The sequence below is a fragment of the Arachis stenosperma genome, chromosome 9 (genome assembly GCF_014773155.1).
Source record: "Arachis stenosperma cultivar V10309 chromosome 9, arast.V10309.gnm1.PFL2, whole genome shotgun sequence".
NCBI lineage: Eukaryota > Viridiplantae > Streptophyta > Magnoliopsida > Fabales > Fabaceae > Arachis > Arachis stenosperma.
This window is the reverse complement of record NC_080385.1, coordinates 145,592,460-145,611,804: the sequence shown is the minus strand read 5'-3', so window position 1 is coordinate 145,611,804 and position 19,345 is coordinate 145,592,460. Positions and strand designations below refer to the sequence as shown.

The window sequence follows — 19,345 nt, the reverse complement described above, 5'->3', positions numbered from 1 at the left end:
ATTCACTAGAAAAAGATAGGGAAGATGCTCACGCATCAGTTGGTCATTGTTGGATTGGTTTCCTGGAATTGGTTTGTTTGATTTGTCAGAAATGATTCTGAGAATTGGATATGATTTGAGTTATGGAAAATGAATTATTTTGATTTTGAAATTGTTAGAAATCAAAATGATTTGACAATTGGAAAATCTGAATTTATGTTTTATTGAGAAATGATTTGGCTTTAAACCCGTTGGAATATGGTTGAGGAATGGTTTGGTTGGGATCCGAAAAGGGTGGCAAAGTCTAACTTTTAGAGGAGGTACTGTCAAAATTTTTATAAAAATCTGAAAAGCTTCGTTTGAAGTGATTGTTTAGAAAGATTTAGATTTTAAGAATTATATAATTTGATTTTGAGTTATTCAGAAAAAGATTATGTTTTGAGTTTTGCCTTATTTAGAAAAGAATTAATTGTGGTTGAGAAAATGCGAAAACAATGATTTGTTAATGAATAAGACATGTAACTCCGAGTAAGAGGCAGTGGCATTATTCACTTGCTCCGGGAAAGAGATAAAAAAGAAGAATGATGAAAACTGAGTTTAAATTATGAAATTGAATTAAATGATATTGAGAATAGATTTGAAAAAGAAATTGAATTTGATTGAGATATATATGACCGGGTAAGAGGCGGTGGCATTATCCACTGAGACTCCGAGTAAGATGTAGTGGTGTTATCCACTTGCGTCGGATAAGAGTTCGAAACTCTGGGTAAGATGTAAGGGTTGGGTTTTGTCGCCACTTACTCCAGGTTGAGAACTATAACACCACCTGGGTAAGAGGCAGGGATGAGGTGGTCCCCTTTCTTCGGGTATACAGGTAAGATGCAAGGGTTGCAACGTTGTCCCACTTGCTCAGTGTTTGGTGTTATGTCCAGGGTTTGCTACCGGTCATATCGAGTTTGGCTATATAACCGACAGATGAGACTCATCGACCATAGAACAGGTATCCATCATATTGCAATTGTTTGCTTTGTTTGGGTGTACTTAAGTGTTTTGGATTGCCTATCTAATGAATTTTGTTTAACTGGTAATTGTGATACTTGCTGTAACTGTTCTTAAAATGTGTTTGTCTTGTATTTGTTTGTGCTTGTGATTGATTTCCATTTTGAAGTATTGGTGGTGGATTGATGATAGCGGTGATATGTTTTGAATTGGGTCAGAGGCCGAGTTGATTGATTTGATTTGGGACAGAGGCCGAGATTGGTTAGCTCAGTGGTAAGTTTGTTTAAAATGGTTTCTTAATAAGCGATGAAATGTATGGAGTGTTGTTTTGTGCGAATTTTTATTAGAAAAATATAAGTTTTAAATTTGGATAATGAACTGACGTTCAATGCAACTAAAAATAGTTTTATTTAAAATATCTTCTTATAACAATTCTTCAAAATTCTCTACTGAGAACTAGCGAGGACGATGCTCTCTCCTCCCCTACAGCTTTTATCTTTTTAGGACGGACGAAGAAGCTTGCCGAGTTTTAGTTAAGTACTTAGATATGTTGTTTCTGTTTGTATACATATGTTATAAATTTTTCCATCGCTCTTATTATTATAATATTGTAAGAGGGATGGGAGTTATATATTTTATATGTATATTATAGTTATAAGCTACATATGTAAGAAGTCTTGTATATAAATACATGCGTGTTTGTTTTCAAGATAAAGTATTTTTCCAATTTTCAAAGAAATCAACGATACGGTGTCGAGTCAAAGGCTCCTATTTTAATATTAAGTATATATAGTAGTCGTAATACTTCTTGCTATCAAAGTGGTGCAGCTAGAAGCGTGACATTCTGGTAGTGAGGTTATTACACCTTATCTATGGTCGATGGTTGTTCCTTGGCTACTGCTAGTTCTGACTCAAGTCTTCCCATCTCTTTCTTTGAATTATTTGCACTGGAAGCTTGCATTTGACTATTTCCTACCTAAACTGCTTTAATTTCTAAAATAATCTATACATTAAGGAACCGGTCACAGTTATCTTCCATGCATCAATCACTATTTCATTTACTTTCTCCATTCGACACCATCGTTCTTGAAAACGAAATCTGCACTTACTCTTTGTAGAACTTGGACTGACACATATTAGAAGGGGCTTATGGTCTGACATTGTATCTTCTAAACGGGTGATGGTTCTAGCTGGATATTCCTCTCTTAGTGTCATAGAAATCAACCCCCTATCCAATCTCTCCTGGATTGCCCTGTCTTGACAACTTCTGTTCTACCGAGTAAATTTTCCACCTATGATCCCATATCTACTAATTGTCCACTATTAATAAAGTCTTGAAAATGAATAATGGATTGGGGAGATTTTTCTCGACCTCCCTCTTTTTCATGGTTTGCTGAAAATGTATTGAAACGTTCAATAATTAAATATCTTTCATCCAGAGAAGCAATAATTTCCAGCAACACCTCGTATTGTGTTACTCGAATATGATCTGCACTATGAAAGTGGACTCCAATCACATTCCATCTTATATTTCTCTCTGGATTAGTGGTGCGCGTGTACGCAAACCCCACACTTTCCGTACAGCAGCAGTACCAGCAAGTGCACTGGGTCGTCCAAGTAATACCTGAGCGAGTCAGGGTCGATCCCACGAGGATTGTGGCTTGAAGTAAGCTATGGTTGTCTTGCAGGTCTTAGTTAGGCAGAATCAGAAGGTTTATGTAAACTTTGAATGATTATATGTCATATATGGAATTTGTAGTAGAATTGAAAGCAATAATAGGAATAGAGTTGAGAGTCGGAGTTACTTTGTCTTTCTGAATTAACTTTGGTACTACTGTCTTCTTCGCTTGTGAATGATCTTCCTCTATGGCAGGCTGTAAGTGATCAAAGCCATTGCCCGTGGTCATTGATCTCCTCTGCTACAGAATGAACGTCATTGCCCGTGGTCATTCATTCTGACGAAGGGTGAAGCTCTAGTAAGTCATTCTCTTGGCGATCCTACTCAAAATGCCACAGACAAGGTCGAATCTTCCGGATCAAAGAACACTGCTTCTTTGGATTCTAGCCTATACCACGGAGACCCTAATCTCCCCGAAAATTGGCTGAATTGGTGTCTCGAGAAGTCCCCAACGAAGTTGTGGATTAACCGTCTGAGAGATGTATAAACATAGCTGTTGGCTCGTGCTTTCCTTCCAAGTATTCACACGAACCCAAGTAGACACGGGTGTTTGTCAGGCACATTTGTCTTAATGTGATGAACAGAGCTAATTTTTCAGATCATCCTATTCACCACGATGAAGATCGGATATACATCTTAAAAGTAAATCAAACACTGATCGAAGAAGAAACAGTAATACTTTTATTACTTCATATGACTTAGCAAGGCTCCTCCCCTAAACCTAGGAGGTTTAGAAACTCATACTGAAAGTAAAAACAATGATAAAACGAAAATAGGGCTGAATAGGTTCGAAGAAGGTCTGAATTACATAAATATAATCCCTTAAATACCAAACAGATGACTAGTAAGAGTAAAACAGTCTATTTAGTGCTAAAATCCACTTTTGGGACCTACTTGGTGAGTGTTTGGGCTGAGCTTTGATGAGATAAACGTGTTATGAGGCTCCTTGGGCATGAAACGCCAGCTAAGGGGTCCTCTTTGGGCATTTGTACATTGGTCTCTGCTCTTTGGGCGCTGGACGCCTGGAAGGGGGCAGGAAGCTAGCTTGGACACCTGTTTTGGGCCTTCTAATCCGAAGCAAAGTATGGACTATTATATATTGCTGGAAATCTCTGGAAGTCATATTTCCATAGCCGTTGAGAGTGCTCCATTTGGACTTCTATAACTCCAGAAAAGCTCGTTCAAATGCAGGCAGGTCAGATCCGGACAGCATCTGCAGTGCTTTTTCTGTCTCTGAATTAGACTTCTACTCCAGCTCCTCAATTTTAGCCAAAAATTGCCTGAAATTGTCCAAAAACATAAAAACTCATAGTAGAATCCAAAAATGTGAATTTAACACTAAAACCTATAAAAACTTTTAAAAACTAAATAAAAACTACTAAAAATTATATGAAAGTGATGCCAAAAAGCATATAAAATATCCGCTCATCAATTAGTGATAGTAAAAACTACACAAAATCCCTCTCCCCTTATAACCTCCACATTCTTCTCGTATACCCGTGCTAGTGTCAATCCTCCCGCCAATCTAACCGATTCTACATGATAGAACTTTGAAAAATTACTCTATTGCAACTGTCTTTCCACAAACGAGGGCTGCTGTTTTATTTCGCAAAGGAACAGCACCTTGGAGAAATGGGATATCCTCATCCCTTTGATGTTGTGAACTGCTAGAATTTTTTCATACCCCAGCAGTTCCACATGATCATCTTCATGGCCATTGGATTGCCAAGTTGGGGATGGCACCCTTCTCCCTTTTGACATTAATTATCTCTGAACTTTCAATATATCATTTTCCTCATTTTTGCCCCTTTACTCCGAGGTCCTTTTAATGCCAACAATGCTTCCTACATTGCCCTCAACCTCCATACTGCTGGCTAGATGTTTAAGTTCATTTTCTTATGGCTTTTGGTTGCTAGTTTCTGAAAGCTTCTCATGCAAAACTCTCCCTTATTCTCCTGTGGTTGATAGGGTTGGTTTTGGCTATATTGAATTTTAGTTTGGAATGTGATGTGTGGTTGTTGGTTAGGATATTTGATAATTTAATTAGTTTGTGTTATTGATTGGTTAGGGTTAATGAGATCGATTTGTGGTGATTTTGTATGTAGAAAATTAATTTCTTGGGTGCAGAAATGGTGTGATAGTAGGGATATGATTCTATTTTGTGGCAATTGATTCGAAGAAAGGTTAGGTGTTTAGTTTGTTATTGTGTCAGAAACTAATAGATTTGCAAAGGATTCAAGTAGATTGACTAGTGTGGGTTTTTTCTTTTGGTTGGGTAGTTCCTAGTTTTCTTCTATTGTTAGAATTCATATTCTCCTTCTATTCTTCTAATTTCCATCCAAATTGTTCTGCTTCCAGGTCTAGCATCCATCTTTCTTTCACTGTTTGTTGATCTGCTGATCATTTATATAGTTGCTACAATTTCTTGTGTTATGGCCTATGAAACCGCAGAAATAGCAATAAATCCATATCCTCTCATACCTCATAGCAATGTCATTGGTGGACGAAATTGTGATCCATGTTCTTTGTAATTGTATGAAATCATTATTATGGCACCAGTTGAATTCACAACTCCGTTCAACTAACCAGCAAGTGTACTGGGTCGTCCAAGTAATAAACCTTACGTGAGTAAGGGTCGATCCCACAGAGATTGTTGGTATGAAGCAAGCTATGGTCACCTTGTAAATCTCAGTTAGGCAGATTAAATTTGTTTATGGTTTCGAAAATAGAAATAAGAAAATAGAAATAATAAAAGGGATACTTATGCAGATTCATTGGTGGGAATTTCAGATAAGCGAATGGAGATACTGTATGGCTCAAGAACGCCTACTTTCCTACTGCTTCAACTCAATCCTTCTTACTCCTTTCCATGGCAAGCTGTGTATAGGGGTTCACCGTTCGACGATGGCTACTTTGTATCCTCTCTGGAAAATGGTCCTCTGCGGCTGTCACTCGCATGGCTAATCGTCTGGAGGCATCACACTGGCCGAAGGCTACATCCCATCCTCGCAGTGAAAACTATGCTCACGCGCTCTGTCACAGCACGGCTAATCACTGGTTGGTTCCCGCTCCTACTGGAATAGAATCCCTTGATTCTTTTGCGTCTGTCACTAACGCCCAGCACTTGCGAGTCTGAAGTACGTCACAGTCATTCATTACCGGAATCCTACACGGAATACCACAGACAAGGTTAGACTTTCCGGATTCCCAGGATCCTACTCGGAATACCACAGACAATGTGAGACTTTCCGGATCCTCATGAATGCCGCCATCTATCTAGCTTATACCACGAAGATTCTGTTGGGGAATCTAAGAGATACACATTCAAGCTCGGTTGCATGTAGAACGAAGGTGGTTGTCAATCACGCGCGTTCATAGGTGAGAATGATGATGAGCGTCACATAATCATCACATTCATCATGTTCTTGGGTGCGAATGAATATCTTGGAATAAGAACAAGTTAAATTGAATGGAAGAAAATAGAATTGCATTAATACTTGAGGTGCAGCAGAGCTTCACACCCTTAATCTATGGTGTGCAGAAACTCCACCGTTGAAAATACATAAGTAAAAGGTTCAGGCATGGCCAAATGGCCAGCCCCCTAAAACGTGATCAATAGCCTCTTAGGATGAAGAATAAAACAAAACTGAGACCAAAGATGAAACGTGGTCAAAAGACATCTAATACAATAGTTAAATGTTCTATTTATAATAAACTAGCTCCTAGGGTTTACATGAGTAAGTAATTGATGCATAAATCTACTTCCGGGGCCCACTTGGTGTATGCTTGGGCTGAGCTTGATCAATCCACGAGCTGAGACTTCTCTTGGAGTTGAACTCCGAGTTATGACGTGTTTTGGGCGTTCAACTCCGGATCATGACGTTTTTCTGGCGTTTAACTCCAGACAGCAGCATGTACTTGGCGTTCAACGCCAAGTTACATCGTCAATTTCCGAATGAAGTATGGACTATTATATATTTCTGGAAAGCCCTGGATGTCTACTTTCCAACGCCGTTGAGAGCGCGCCATTTGGAGTTCTGTAGCTCCAGAAAATCTATTTCGAGTGCAGGGAGGTCAGATTCCAACAGCATCAGCAGTCCTTTTTGTCAGCCTTTTTCAGAGTTTTGCTCAAGTCCCTCAATTTCAGCCAGAAATTATCTGAAATCACAGAAAAACACACAAACTCATAGTAAAGTCCAAAAATGTGAATTTAACATAAAAACTAATGAAAACATCCCTAAAAGTAGCTTGATCTTACTAAAAACTACCTAAAAACAATGCCAAAAAGCGTATAAATTATCCGCTCATCAGTCATAAACAGTTCAATCAGGGCTGATAATTTGATACTCTGTTTCAGGGTCTTAGTGGCATCAAGTAGCACTCTGACCTTCAAAATTCGATCTTCTTTTTCTTTCATTGAAAAGGTCTCTGCCTCTACAACTTCTCCAACCTTCCTTCTTATTTTTCTAGTTGCCTCCTTTGTCTTGCAATATTTTAGCATACCCCAAAGTTGTACCCAAATCGGGATACATGTATAATCCTCCTCTTTTATTCTCATTGTAGTACTCCATCTCCTTAGGTTGATTATAAATTGCTTAAAAAGTCATGAGGGCCTCTTTCCACTCTAATTATATTACCCTCCTTAGCAAAGAAAAACTAAAAGACATTATCACCATGAGACTTTACCCTGAAACCCTTTGGTTGGTTCTAAATAGCATTGAACGCTGCCTCCACTGTACCAGCATTAAATCCTTTATCCACCATGAGTTTTTTCACTAAACTTATGGTACAATTTTAATCCCTAATCGCACATCCTTCTTCCCAAACATACAATTTCCTCTTCATCTAATCCACAGAAATTCGGATTTTGACTTTTTCGAGTCTCTTCAGCTGTCATTTAGTAAATTAAGATGTTTGTGATAAATAAGAATTGATTTCTCACTTTTAGATCTCTCAATATATACACTCAAAAAGAAATTCTCAGGCCCTAGGTGGCACACAAACCCTATCAAAGACTTTGCCCTTAGTGGGCAATGAGCACTAGGTAATGAATCCATATAGCTTTGAAAGGAAAGAACTTTTTTTTTTGTGTTTTAGTTTAAAATTAGAAAAGATGGATTTTTCACTTAAATAAAATAAACACAATTCAAAATTACTTGATTCTCCTAAAACAATTTTCAAAACATAAATGTCATCTTCTTAATAATATAAATCATTCTAGAGCTTGGAAAGTTATATAATATGTTAACCATGACACTCTGGGATGATTTATGCATGAATACTTCAAGAGAATAACTCATAAATCGTGCCAGAGTTCTCAACTTTATAAATTGTCTATAAATCGTCCTAGAGTGGGCGAAATTACGCGATTCAAGGCTAAACCACTCAAGGCTGGCACGATTTGTAACACCCTATCATACAGAGTCTTATGCTTAAGTCATAATTCAGAGATGGCAAGGTATTACGACCTCTAAAATAAAAATTTAGTACGAGTAATATTGTGAAAAATGATTATAACTAGGAGCCTTTTTTAAGAAAAAGGGGTAAGACAAAATTCGTAACTTGAAAACGCAACATTTCGATCGATAACGTAACGAACAAGGATAAACCAACGCGAGATTATGTATATACAAAAGAGTGTCAAAAACGGGAATATCAAAACTCAAAATCCGGTTGCGAAGATAACCGGTCCGAGCATAGCAACATATATATATATATATATATATATATATATATATATATATATATATATATATACAAGTAAATAAAATAAGGAAACCCAAAGGGACACAAATACAGAAAACCTATTCTCGAAAATCCCCTCTAAGAGGAGTCATCACAGTTTGTATTATTTAATGGAGAAAGAAATATCTAAGCAAGACATATAAACCAAATTAGAGTCCCGAGAACAAAGGATTCTCGCTAATCCAGAAGTCTCCAGCATGCCTCAGCGAGAAATCTCACGTCCTGCATCTGAAAACCACAAAATCCGCATGGGTGAGAACCAGAGGTTCCCAACATGGTAACAGCTTCCACATATATAACATATAATAATAGAGGAAAGCCGAAGGCAATCCTAGAACTTCCTCCAGATAAAACCAAAACTTATAAACAAGCTAAACCATAAAGGGCATCTGACTAAAGATCCTTCAGTCTAACTAATACTTCCCTTTCCAATTCCTTCAGACCTTCCAACCACCAGCAGGAGTATAGTATAGCTAACACAGTTATATCAGACAAGAGATATACAAATAGGAACAAATAATGCATTTAGACAAATAGCAAGTAATATGTAGTCAAATAGGCAATCTCAATCAATTCACATAATATGCATATGATGAATGCCTATCCCTAATGACTGATGATATCATCTGTCGGTTATAGAGCCAACCCGATAAGTTCTGGTAGCTAACCATTGGACTGTCCCTCTGTCGTGTCTCCCCAACTCGAGTTATACTCAATATAAACTTGATCATAATCATGATCCATATCCATCACCCTCACTGGTGAATATTTATGGGGGTGAGCTCATCCCGGGCTTTCACAGTGCCCAGCCACCCTGACGACATAGGGTCAAAAGAGCTTCGAGTCTCAACTTGGAACACGTGGTGGCTAGCCACTGCTTTTTCCCAGGAAAACTCTCATCTCCGATAGTGGAAGTGCAACATTCACAATTCATTCAACAGTATATATGCATTTATTCTTAGCCATAATCATGGCTCCGCCGTAACACAGCAATAAACTAGCCATCCGGCTCACGGTTAAATCCATAACCAGCCAATTCATTAACAATTACGGCCCTTCGGCCCATGGCATAACAAGCACTCCCACCGCCATCTTCCGCCTCTCACATAATCATCTTTGATCCTCATTGATCATTCGTTTATCCCTTACTTCACTCGCAAGTTACCACATCTCCTAGCTCCTTTTCTCATTGCTAGGCATATCATAATGATTTAAGACATAAGTGGTGAGATCAGAGGCTTAGAAGTGTGAAATTTGGCTTTTAAAACTCAAAAATCAACTTAGGGATGAAAACAGAGCCACGCGTACGCGTACTCCACGCGCACGCGTGGATGGCCACAAAGCTCATCGACGTGCATGCGTCATTCACGCGGATGCGTGGGTTGAAAAACATCCAAACAACGCGTACGCGCGGGTACATTTGTGCCCCAGGCACAAAACTGGCACAACTTTAGCACAACTCTCGGGAAAATGGCTGGGCAACCATTTCAGCACATCGACGCGCACGCGCACACCACGCGCATGTGTGGATGGTGCCATCTTGAAAAACGACGCGTACGCGTCAAGGACGCCTACGCGTGGGTGGTCATTCTGCTAAAAAATTTTCTAAGTTAAAAGCTGCAAAATTCACAAATTCAACCCCCAATCTTTCGACGGACATAACTTTCTCATTTTAAATCGTTTTCCGCCCGTTCTTCAAACGGCATGGACATCCCGAATCCAATTTCATTTCTAAGCAAGTTTGGTACAAAACGGGGATCCGTAGTCCAGGTTATGTCCCGTCAAAGTATGCCCAAAAACCATGTTTTCATACAAAATCACAAGGTGCCATTTTCAAAACAAGTCATTTTCAACTCTTTTCAAAATAAACCAAAACATGCCAATTTCAACCCTTTTTGAAATCAATCAAAATGTACCAAAATTAACATCAAGCCTCCTCAACTCACACATCAACACTTCACCACAAGTCACAAAACATCATCCCACCATTTTAACACTTCTCAATCAAATGGCCAAGATACAAACACATAAACATATCATACATACTTTCTCATCCAAATTTTCAATAAAAGTATGGGTATTGAATAAAAGTGATTTTATAGAATTGATTTTGGATAAAAGTAAGTTTATGTCAACATGATTTATGTTTGGCAGCTCTTTACCAAAATTGATTTTGATAAAATAAATATTGTTTGGATAATATTAGTTAAAATTACTTTTAGATAGATAATTACTTAAAAGAACATGACATTAAATTATAATGTTATTTTTTTATACAAGTTTAATTTTTTTATACTTTTTTCTTATATATTTTTTATATAGTATATTTTTAATACTCTTAGTATTCTTTTTTAGTACGTTATAATTTTAACTATTATTATTATTTATGATTAATTTTTTTGTTTAATTTATTTTATCTAATGGGATCAATAAATTCTATTATAAAAAGATAATAATAAATATAATATACAAAAATTATAACTATAAGAATATATAATGTCAAATAAAAAATTAATAAAAAATATAAATAATAAACAATAAAAGAAGAGTTCATAGAGAGAAATAATAAAAATTCTATAAATAATACAATAACATGTATAAAGGATAAAGTTCGTAAAAAAAAAAATAAATGTTGAAGGTAGGGGCTAAAAGCACGTTAGTGCAACGGAGAAGCTAAAAATTATTGCTTCTTGTAAACGTAATTTTATAAACAAAATCACTTCTTAGCCAAACAAAGAATTGAAGCTTTCAAGAAGTTCTAACGTACCTTTTCCCTTCAAACGTAATTACCAAACACACCCTTAGTCTTTGCACATAAATCTTGCCAGCCTTGTGTGGTTTAGCCTCGAATCGCGTAACTCCACCCACCCTAAGAAAATTTATAGACAATTTATATAGCTGAAAACCGTGGCACGATTTATGAATTATTCTCCTGTATTTATGCATAAATCGTCCCAGAATGTCATGGTTGACCTATTATATAATCCTCAAAGTTTTGGGACGATTTATATAATATTAAAAAAAAGGCATTTACGTTTTAAAAATTATTTTAAGGGAATCAAGTAATTTTAAATTGTGTTTATTTTATTTAAGTGAAAAAGCCTAAAAAAAATTGAATTTTTATAAACTTATGGAACTAAAACTTAATAACTAATAGTTTTTTTTCAAAATTTATTAAAAATTATTCTTTAACTCATTAAAATTTAAATTACTATCAAAAATGCTTATTTCTAAAAAAAATACCTAACATATTACTACGTAACCTTTTAAAATGACATATAATCTCAAATTTAGAATTTTTCAAAATTTGAAATAATCAAATTCAAAAGATTTGATATATACTTGGAGACTCTATGTTAGATTATTTTTTCAAAATAAAAAACCTTAGTAATGATTTAAAGAATAATTTAAATAAATTTTAAAAAATATTAATTGTTCCTTTTTAGATTCATAAATTAATGAAAAAGAAAAGCATAAGTTTTTCTAAATCTGACTTTAAACATAAAATTCAGATTTCTGTTCTTAGTTTTAACTTTTTATATTTTCTTATTGTTCTATACTAATTTCTCGTTCCACTGGTACCCTTAATACGGAAATACATAAGTATCTCAATTTGGAAAAAAACGTAAATAATGAATGTTTTATTTAAATAATAAAATGCCAGTGGGCAGGTGCTTGTGGGCCGACTTATAGCATAAAAAAATATTAATTTTTTATTGATTTATATGCCATCTCTAAATATTTAAAAGTGTTTTCTATAGTATTTAAAATTTACTTATAAGATTCAAAAATAAAAAAGTAAGTCTTATTTTATTTATTTTAAATATTGTATAGACAGCAAAGAATTTACCATATTTAAAGTGACATATATCATAATATCAACCGTTATGTGATTGTTTGGAGAACATATCTCTTCTTAAATCTGGGTTTGCAGAAATCGAAATACTTGATGCAAGCACTTACGACAGCAAGCAAAATCATGGAATTTCTCTTTCTTTTTTTTTTTAACAAAAGAATCTTAATAATAAGCACTCTAAAATTTAGCCAGCTTTATTGCATTAAAATAATCAAAATTCTTTAAGATACTATTTAATTAAATAATTAACTAAATCCATTGAAATCTATTTTTCTTAAATATATTTTGAACATTTAATATTTTAAGCTCAAAACTTGTATTTTGATTCATGTTGACCATTACTACCACCTGAGATATTTTATTAAACTTCTTAGGTTTGAACTTGTTGAACAAGCCAGATCACTACTTAATAAGATGTGCATGAGCGAGGTGAGACAAAACACAACATAAATCACAATAATGGAAGATTTGAAGTTACATGGGTTTTGGTTCAGCCCCTTTACTATGAGGGTGGTATGGACCCTAAAGCTGAAGGGTATAGCATATGAGAACATAGAGGAAGACTGGGTCAACAAGAGTCCTGAACTTCTTGAATACAACCCTGTGTATAAGAAGGCTCCAGTGCTTGTTCATTATGGAAAACCCATATGTGAATCCATGATCATTGTTGAATATATTGATGAGATATGGCCACATTATTCATTGGTTCCTCGTGATCCGTATGAGAGAGCTCAAGCAAGGTTTTGGGTTAACTATGCTGATCAAATGGTAAGTTTTTAAAAACACAATCTGTAAGATAGAATTTATACTATTGGTTCAAAATGTCAATAATGATGGAATAAATGTTTACAGGTTCCTGCATTATTTGCGGCACTCTACTTCAAATGCGGTGCTGGTGAAGAAAAAGAGAACCCAACAGAGAAGATCTGGGAACATCTCAAAGTTATTGAAGATCAATGCCTAGGTGATAAGAGGAAATTCTTTGGAGGGGACACTATTAATATTGTGGACATAGCTTTTGGGTCACTTTTCAAAGTTTTATACACTATAGAAGATGTGAATGAAGTGAAGGTCATAGAAACTGAGAAGTTCCCTCTCTTGCATTCATGGTTCAATAATTTCAAGAATGTCACAGTGATCAAAGAAAACTTCCCTGATAGGGAGAAAATGTCAGCTACTATAAAATCTATCATAGAGAAGGCGTTGGCATCTTCCTGAGAAGTCATCAGTATGTGATTTTTAATATCACCAAACACCAACCTTTGAGGTTTGTCTTATATAATAGTAATGCTTTGTCTACTACATGTAGAGACTTCGATAATTTGTAAGGTTTGCCAAAAAACTTGTAACTTTGTTTGCAAAACCTTCTAATCTCAATATGAAATAAAGTCCAACAAGGAAAATTGGGCTTAGATATAAAATTAGTACTTATATATTCAATATAATTGAAATTATATGAAATATGACTGGAGTTTCCCCTCGAAATTATTTTCTCTTTCGATTCCTTTCTCAAATTCCCTCTCTATTCTCCCTCTTTCTCGATAATCCTACTATTGTCATACTGTATTTTCCTCACCATTTACTAGGTTTCTTGGACCAGTCAATGAGATTAAACTCTCGTGATTACATTTTATTTGTGCCATTTTGCATTGCCACAAGCCTTTACAAGAACATAATACATAATTCTGTATTCTGATGTTACATCACCTGCTGTTGATATACTTAAAAGAGTACGAGTGCTACAAGAAAAATATCAACTACTAGATAGGGAATAAGGAGGTACCTTTTTGTTTTGTTCTAAAGGAGCCAGATCTTATAGGGCTGATCTGTCATGTGTTTGATTGATAAGATTTTGTTGCATGGAACCCGAATTGATGAGTAATCAACATCAGCATATCTGAAAAGATTATTGTACCTCACTGCTTCCAGCTAGTTCCTCAAAGTGACTAATGACATCTTCAAGTTGAGAAATCTGAGTCATACACTTGACATGCAGTTCATTGGTGTCAAATTGATTTGGTTGCCACTGGGAAAGACCATCCCCAAGAATCTTCAAACCACTTTTCAGCAATTCCACTCCTCTGCTAATTCCATCTGGAAGTTTTCTTTTCTTATTTGATTGGTTCTTGTCATCAATTTCCATGCTCTCAAATCCCTGTCTCTCTTCAGCAATGGCTGAAAACTTATGAACCATCTGTTTCAACATAAGACCTTCTCTTACCAGCAACTCAAGCTGATCAGGGCAAGGTGCAACAGTGAGAAGAGCTGTTTCCTTATTAAGAAATGTTCTGAATGCAGCCATGAATCTCTCCTTGTTTGCCTCCACTCCTGAAACTATATCATATGCAAGTGCTGCGTCTTGTGGAACAAACCTCCATAGCTGATTGCACTTTGTGCGAGCAGCGAAATATCCAAATGCTGTCATTGCCAAGTGAATGAATGCCCAGTGCCGCTCTCTCAGAAGACAGTGATATAATTCCCAAGCAGCACGGCTCTTTGCGTCATCATCGGTTTCCAACATTTCCATGTGTATGAGTCCTGACATGAAATGAGCCAAATTCGGTTTGCATTTGTACAAATTTGCAGGAGGCTCAGAGTCAGAGATAAAGATATTTTCAACTGCCTTGATGACTTGTCCAATATCATTTGATGCATACAAATGCTTCAGATATGAGATGATCCCTAGAGTTTCGCTGAAAAGCCGAAGACATTGATCCTTGATTGCTTTGTCTTCTGAACTCTTATAGTTACAAGTAATTGAAACCAAAAATTTTAAGGTCCTTGCATCAATATCAGATAGTCCAACCTGGCTGCAGAAAATGGCAAGAATAGTGTTAAAGCTGTAAAACATCCTGGTTCAGTGAAAGAGAAACGAATTATTTGTTAAGTGTGTGTGTGTGTAACTAATAATAAATGAAAAATTAACCAATGGAATCTAGTGGAAATGAAATACTCACAGAGATTGCAGGCAAGCAGAAAGAATAAAAACTGGAATGCCGAACAAACCTGAAGGGCATCTCAACAATGTTGTTTCATCAAAGTTGTCGATGAAGTCAAAATAATCAGACAAAATTCTTTGTATGGAATTGTTTCTCAATTCATCTGTCAGTAAATCAAATGGAAAACCTTCAGTTAACAGAGAAAAACACAGAATTAGTGAAGACTCTGATCTCCCATCTCCCACAAGGGACATGTACACTTGGTTAACCATTGATTCTGCGCCATGTGTCAGAAGCAAGCATATTGATCTTGCCAACTTTCGGAAGGAAGAATAAGAAAGGAAAACTGATTTTGAGGATGCTAGCACCTTAAGTAATGAGCATAGCTTGGTAATGATGCTACTTGCCATCTGTGTTTCAGCATGTCGCAGCACAAAACACCAGCATTCCATAATAACCTCCCAGCAAAGGAAGTGCGGATGAAAGAAATTCTCTAATAAGAAAGACTCCAACTCTCCCCAAGCTGTACTTGAATAGATCACAATCATGAAGGTTTTGAATGCTTGCAAGAGGGAACTAAACATAGGCTGCCACACCAGCTGTGCAGACTTTCCAGATCCATACAGTAAAGGAAGTTGCAAAACAAGCATGTGACAGTACACATATTCCTCACTTAAGATATCCAAGATCCAATGGAGCTTCTGAACTATCGACACTTTGATATCTTCATCAAGCCTAAACGAATATCTGAGGAAGTTAATGAACAATGCAACTCGGCTTATGATTAGTATTCTTGCTCTGTCCATACCTTCACAGGAACTGCAGAAGATCTCACTAACCCATGCTATGTTACAATCAGCAAAAGTTGGACCTTCAGAAACCCCCTCAGTAGTGAACAATGAATCCAGTACCTCAAGCTTTTGTTTCAGTTTTAGTTGATCAGAATGAAGCAGAGACAATACCAAATCCAAAGTTGTTTCCTCCAGTAGGTCAGTAATTACTGAAGATGCACATTTCAGAAGATTTTCATTACCTATAAAGATCCTAAACGAAGTGATCATCAAGACAGTGTGTGTAATCTCCTTGTACACCGTGTAGGCTTGATGAGGATACATCGAACAGATTTTAACAGCATTAATCAGGAAAAATTTCACAGGCACAAAGACCCTTTTTGCTTCAGTCACGGAAACTGTTTCCCTCAGTGATGAGGACCAAGACTCAGCAGCACACTTCAGAGGCTCGGTTATCAATGCAAGCAAAGTTAACACTATATTTGTCACATTCACGTCAGCAAAACGTCCCCCACCAGTTTGAAGCAGAGAAACAACCCCTTTCCAGGATACGTTAAGAATGTTGACTGAATTGCCACCATCATTTGCAGCAATGACACCAATTTGAGATAGCTTGTCTATGGCACATTTTGTTATGTTGATGGCATGTTTAACATCAGTAGGCCTATCAAGGCTCAGTACATTTGCATCACTGGTATCCCAGTTTACCAATTCAGAACCCCCCTTGCACAATTTTATGACAGCATCAATGAGGGTATGTGCAACCTTCAATATGTCAGGTCCAAATGATGGGATTTTCTGCTTAAGGACAGAAAAGAGATATCTTTAGCAAAAGGTAAAAATGTTGGAGAGTAAAATCAAATGGAGAAATTTCATTTAGAATTAGGTGTTATCTAAATTGTTTTCTTTTGAGATTTTACCTTCTTGGTCTTCCTCTACCCTCTAAACTTACTCTTATATAGTTCCACTGTTGTACTTACATTATAAAACCAAGTTAGGCAAATTCCAGCTATCTTAATAAATTCAACATTTCCCTGCATAAGTTTGTTCCTGACCCTATGTTTTCCGGTATGTGCACTCCTCCACCTCAACATTTTTATCCCTTATACATAGAACATCTCATAAGGGTCAAAGTTCCAGAGATACACCATAGGATTGATAATAAGTTAATAACTAACAAGTCAATGAAATAAATCTTTCATTGAGACTGAAGGTTATTTTGACACTACCACACTACCATATTTTGGTAATAAAAGAGTTAGACTTCTTTATGGTTGTGCATGTCAAAAACTTGGTAAAATATGACCAGTACTGGTAGAGTGCCAGCTAACCAATTTTACAGTGCCAGTAGATTGCAGTTCAATCCTAAATCATTTACCACACAAATGTTTATACAAATGTGTGTTTAACCTGCTCCATAATGTCAAGCTTCATATTCAGAGATAAACTGATTACCTTTGCCTCTGATATTGAATCTTTTGTTAGATTTAATGCTTCTATTGTGAAGGTTTCAACAATGTTCATCAACTCCTTGTCACCAAAATCAGGGAATTTCAACAAGGCTGAAAAGGTTGATGCAGTAAACCTTAGGATCTCCAGAAGAAGCTGCACAATATAAATATAATTAGCTCAAAAGAAATTTGATATCACTAAGAAAATTTTCAAATCAATGTCTCGACAAGACTGGAAATTGAGAACTCTTCAAAGGGCTTTACGAATAGAGAGATTAGTATAATAATCAAGAAAAACCTATATTGCGGGAGTTATTTTTATTGCAACGAGAAGAAAAAAATTTTAATTTCATTGAAACTACTAAAGAGAAAAAAAAACACATCCAGATAGACGATAAATAATTATTTAAAAAATAATGAAACCAGGTAAGCTATTTTTCTGTGTACTTAAATAAACTTTTTACATGACTTTAGGTTAAGGGCTTGGAATTTGACAAGTAACTCCTACCTTGTAAAATACAGAGCTATGTTCTTCCTCCTGAGAATCTTCTGTTGACAAAAGACTCATTTTTAAATGCTTGCCACACCAGACACTTGCCTAATTAATGAGATGATGTTATGAGAATACACATATCATCCCAGCAAAGTTAAGATGTAAGGAGGTGTTGAAAGTATATTCACTTATGAAGACAAATTACAGACAGATAGGAATAGACAAACCTTGGCTCCAAGAGATAGAATTTGTGGCATACATCCGGAAAGGCAAATATCCATGTGTTTTAAAGCCACTTGTAGAATGCTTCCATTTAGCATGCACTGGGTTACATCCAAGCATGTGAAGTCCTCCCAAAATGTCAAGCTTGCAGTTAAGGTAAAAGCAACAATATAAACAATTAATAGAGTTCTGAAATAGAATAAAAGTCGAATAAATAAAACAGGCAAGGTAACAAAAGTTTACTAGCGAGTAACTTCTCTTCCATATGCTTCTTAAAATAAATATTGTAAGTTATATAACGCTTGGTCACCATGAAATTTTGTCATTTTAACCCTAAGCATCGAGGACAACCAACAAACTCAAGTAAAGTTAGAATTCTAACTCAAATATATCCTATGAGAATATACCTATTACTAAACAACGTAATCTTACAGGCTGATCATCAATGAGGTAATCAAACCTAAACTCGTGTGGCTTACATGAATTTACCCTAATCCTCAACTCTTAAACTTGCAGTGTTTACTCATAAAATAGTAAACTCAATCGTGGAGACCGAGACCGGAACTTATAAACTCATAAAAGTTCAGAAGTTCGCTAGAGAGTTTGAACATATGTCGCATGCTTCATGTGCTTTCATACATATATACAGAGATTCTCACACAACAATGTAGCCAAAACATTCACAAGTACTCAAAATTCATTACCAGAGAGAAACTAATTTGTTCATTAGAAACCTCCGTTCTCCTATCAATCCAAATACATAGTCATCCGTTTGATTTCATTTGGCTGGAAACACTCAATAAATTAACAGTCACAAAGCTACTTATTTACAAGAACATAATATTATATAAAATTGAAGGATACTGTGAGGCATTTGATGAGAGAAGTGCATTCAGAATCGGATGCACCGTTCATTTCTAGAGTTACGAGATCGTTGAACAACTGAATACGATCCTCCACAGTCTGTTCCAGATCCAGTTTATCACAAACAAATAAATTAAATCTCTACTTAATCACGCATTAATTAACTAACTAGTTCTACTAGTTCTAGACAGTTTAATAACAATGATAGTAACAATAGCATAAGAATCCAAAATCTAAGATGAGAGAGAGAGAGAGATGAAGAGGAATTAGTTTACCTCAGAGGATTTAATGGAATCGAGTATGGTTTGAAAACGGTTCCCTTCCGCCA

General features: G+C 36.0%; 2 protein-coding genes across 2 annotated transcripts; one reads left to right on the top strand and one right to left on the bottom strand.

The window, feature by feature from the left end:
• The first annotated feature begins 12,637 nt into the window (after window positions 1-12,637).
• Window positions 12,638-13,742, top strand: LOC130950891 (probable glutathione S-transferase). Its single transcript, XM_057879489.1, has 2 exons — window positions 12,638-13,025; window positions 13,110-13,742. The coding sequence occupies exons 1-2, from the start codon at window positions 12,717-12,719 to the stop codon at window positions 13,473-13,475; spliced, it is 675 nt and encodes a 224-aa protein (XP_057735472.1). The 5' UTR covers window positions 12,638-12,716; the 3' UTR covers window positions 13,476-13,742.
• A 137-nt stretch (window positions 13,743-13,879) lies between these two features.
• LOC130950890 (uncharacterized) lies at window positions 13,880-19,310 on the bottom strand. The gene is made up of 6 exons (XM_057879488.1): window positions 19,293-19,310; window positions 18,159-18,297; window positions 17,947-18,036; window positions 17,443-17,592; window positions 15,215-16,785; window positions 13,880-15,067 (listed from the first exon to the last, which is right to left on the bottom strand). The coding sequence occupies exons 2-6, from the start codon at window positions 18,249-18,251 to the stop codon at window positions 14,164-14,166; spliced, it is 2,808 nt and encodes a 935-aa protein (XP_057735471.1). The 5' UTR covers window positions 18,252-18,297; window positions 19,293-19,310; the 3' UTR covers window positions 13,880-14,163.
• Window positions 19,311-19,345: the final 35 nt, after the last annotated feature.

Bases quoted from the DNA above. Each gene is read 5' to 3' on its own strand.
- LOC130950891 (XM_057879489.1), top strand. From the start codon at position 12,717: ATGGAAGATTTGAAGTTACATGGGTTTTGGTTCAGCCCCTTTACTATG. The intron at 13,026-13,109 runs GTAAGTTTTTAA...AAATGTTTACAG, and splicing joins TTAACTATGCTGATCAAATG to GTTCCTGCATTATTTGCGGC.
- LOC130950890 (XM_057879488.1), bottom strand. From the start codon at position 18,251: ATGCTAAATGGAAGCATTCTACAAGTGGCTTTAAAACACATGGATATT. The intron at 18,037-18,158 runs GTTTGTCTATTC...CTCATTAATTAG, and splicing joins TTCTATCTCTTGGAGCCAAG to GCAAGTGTCTGGTGTGGCAA. The intron at 17,593-17,946 runs GTAGGAGTTACT...TATATTGTGCAG, and splicing joins ATAGCTCTGTATTTTACAAG to CTTCTTCTGGAGATCCTAAG.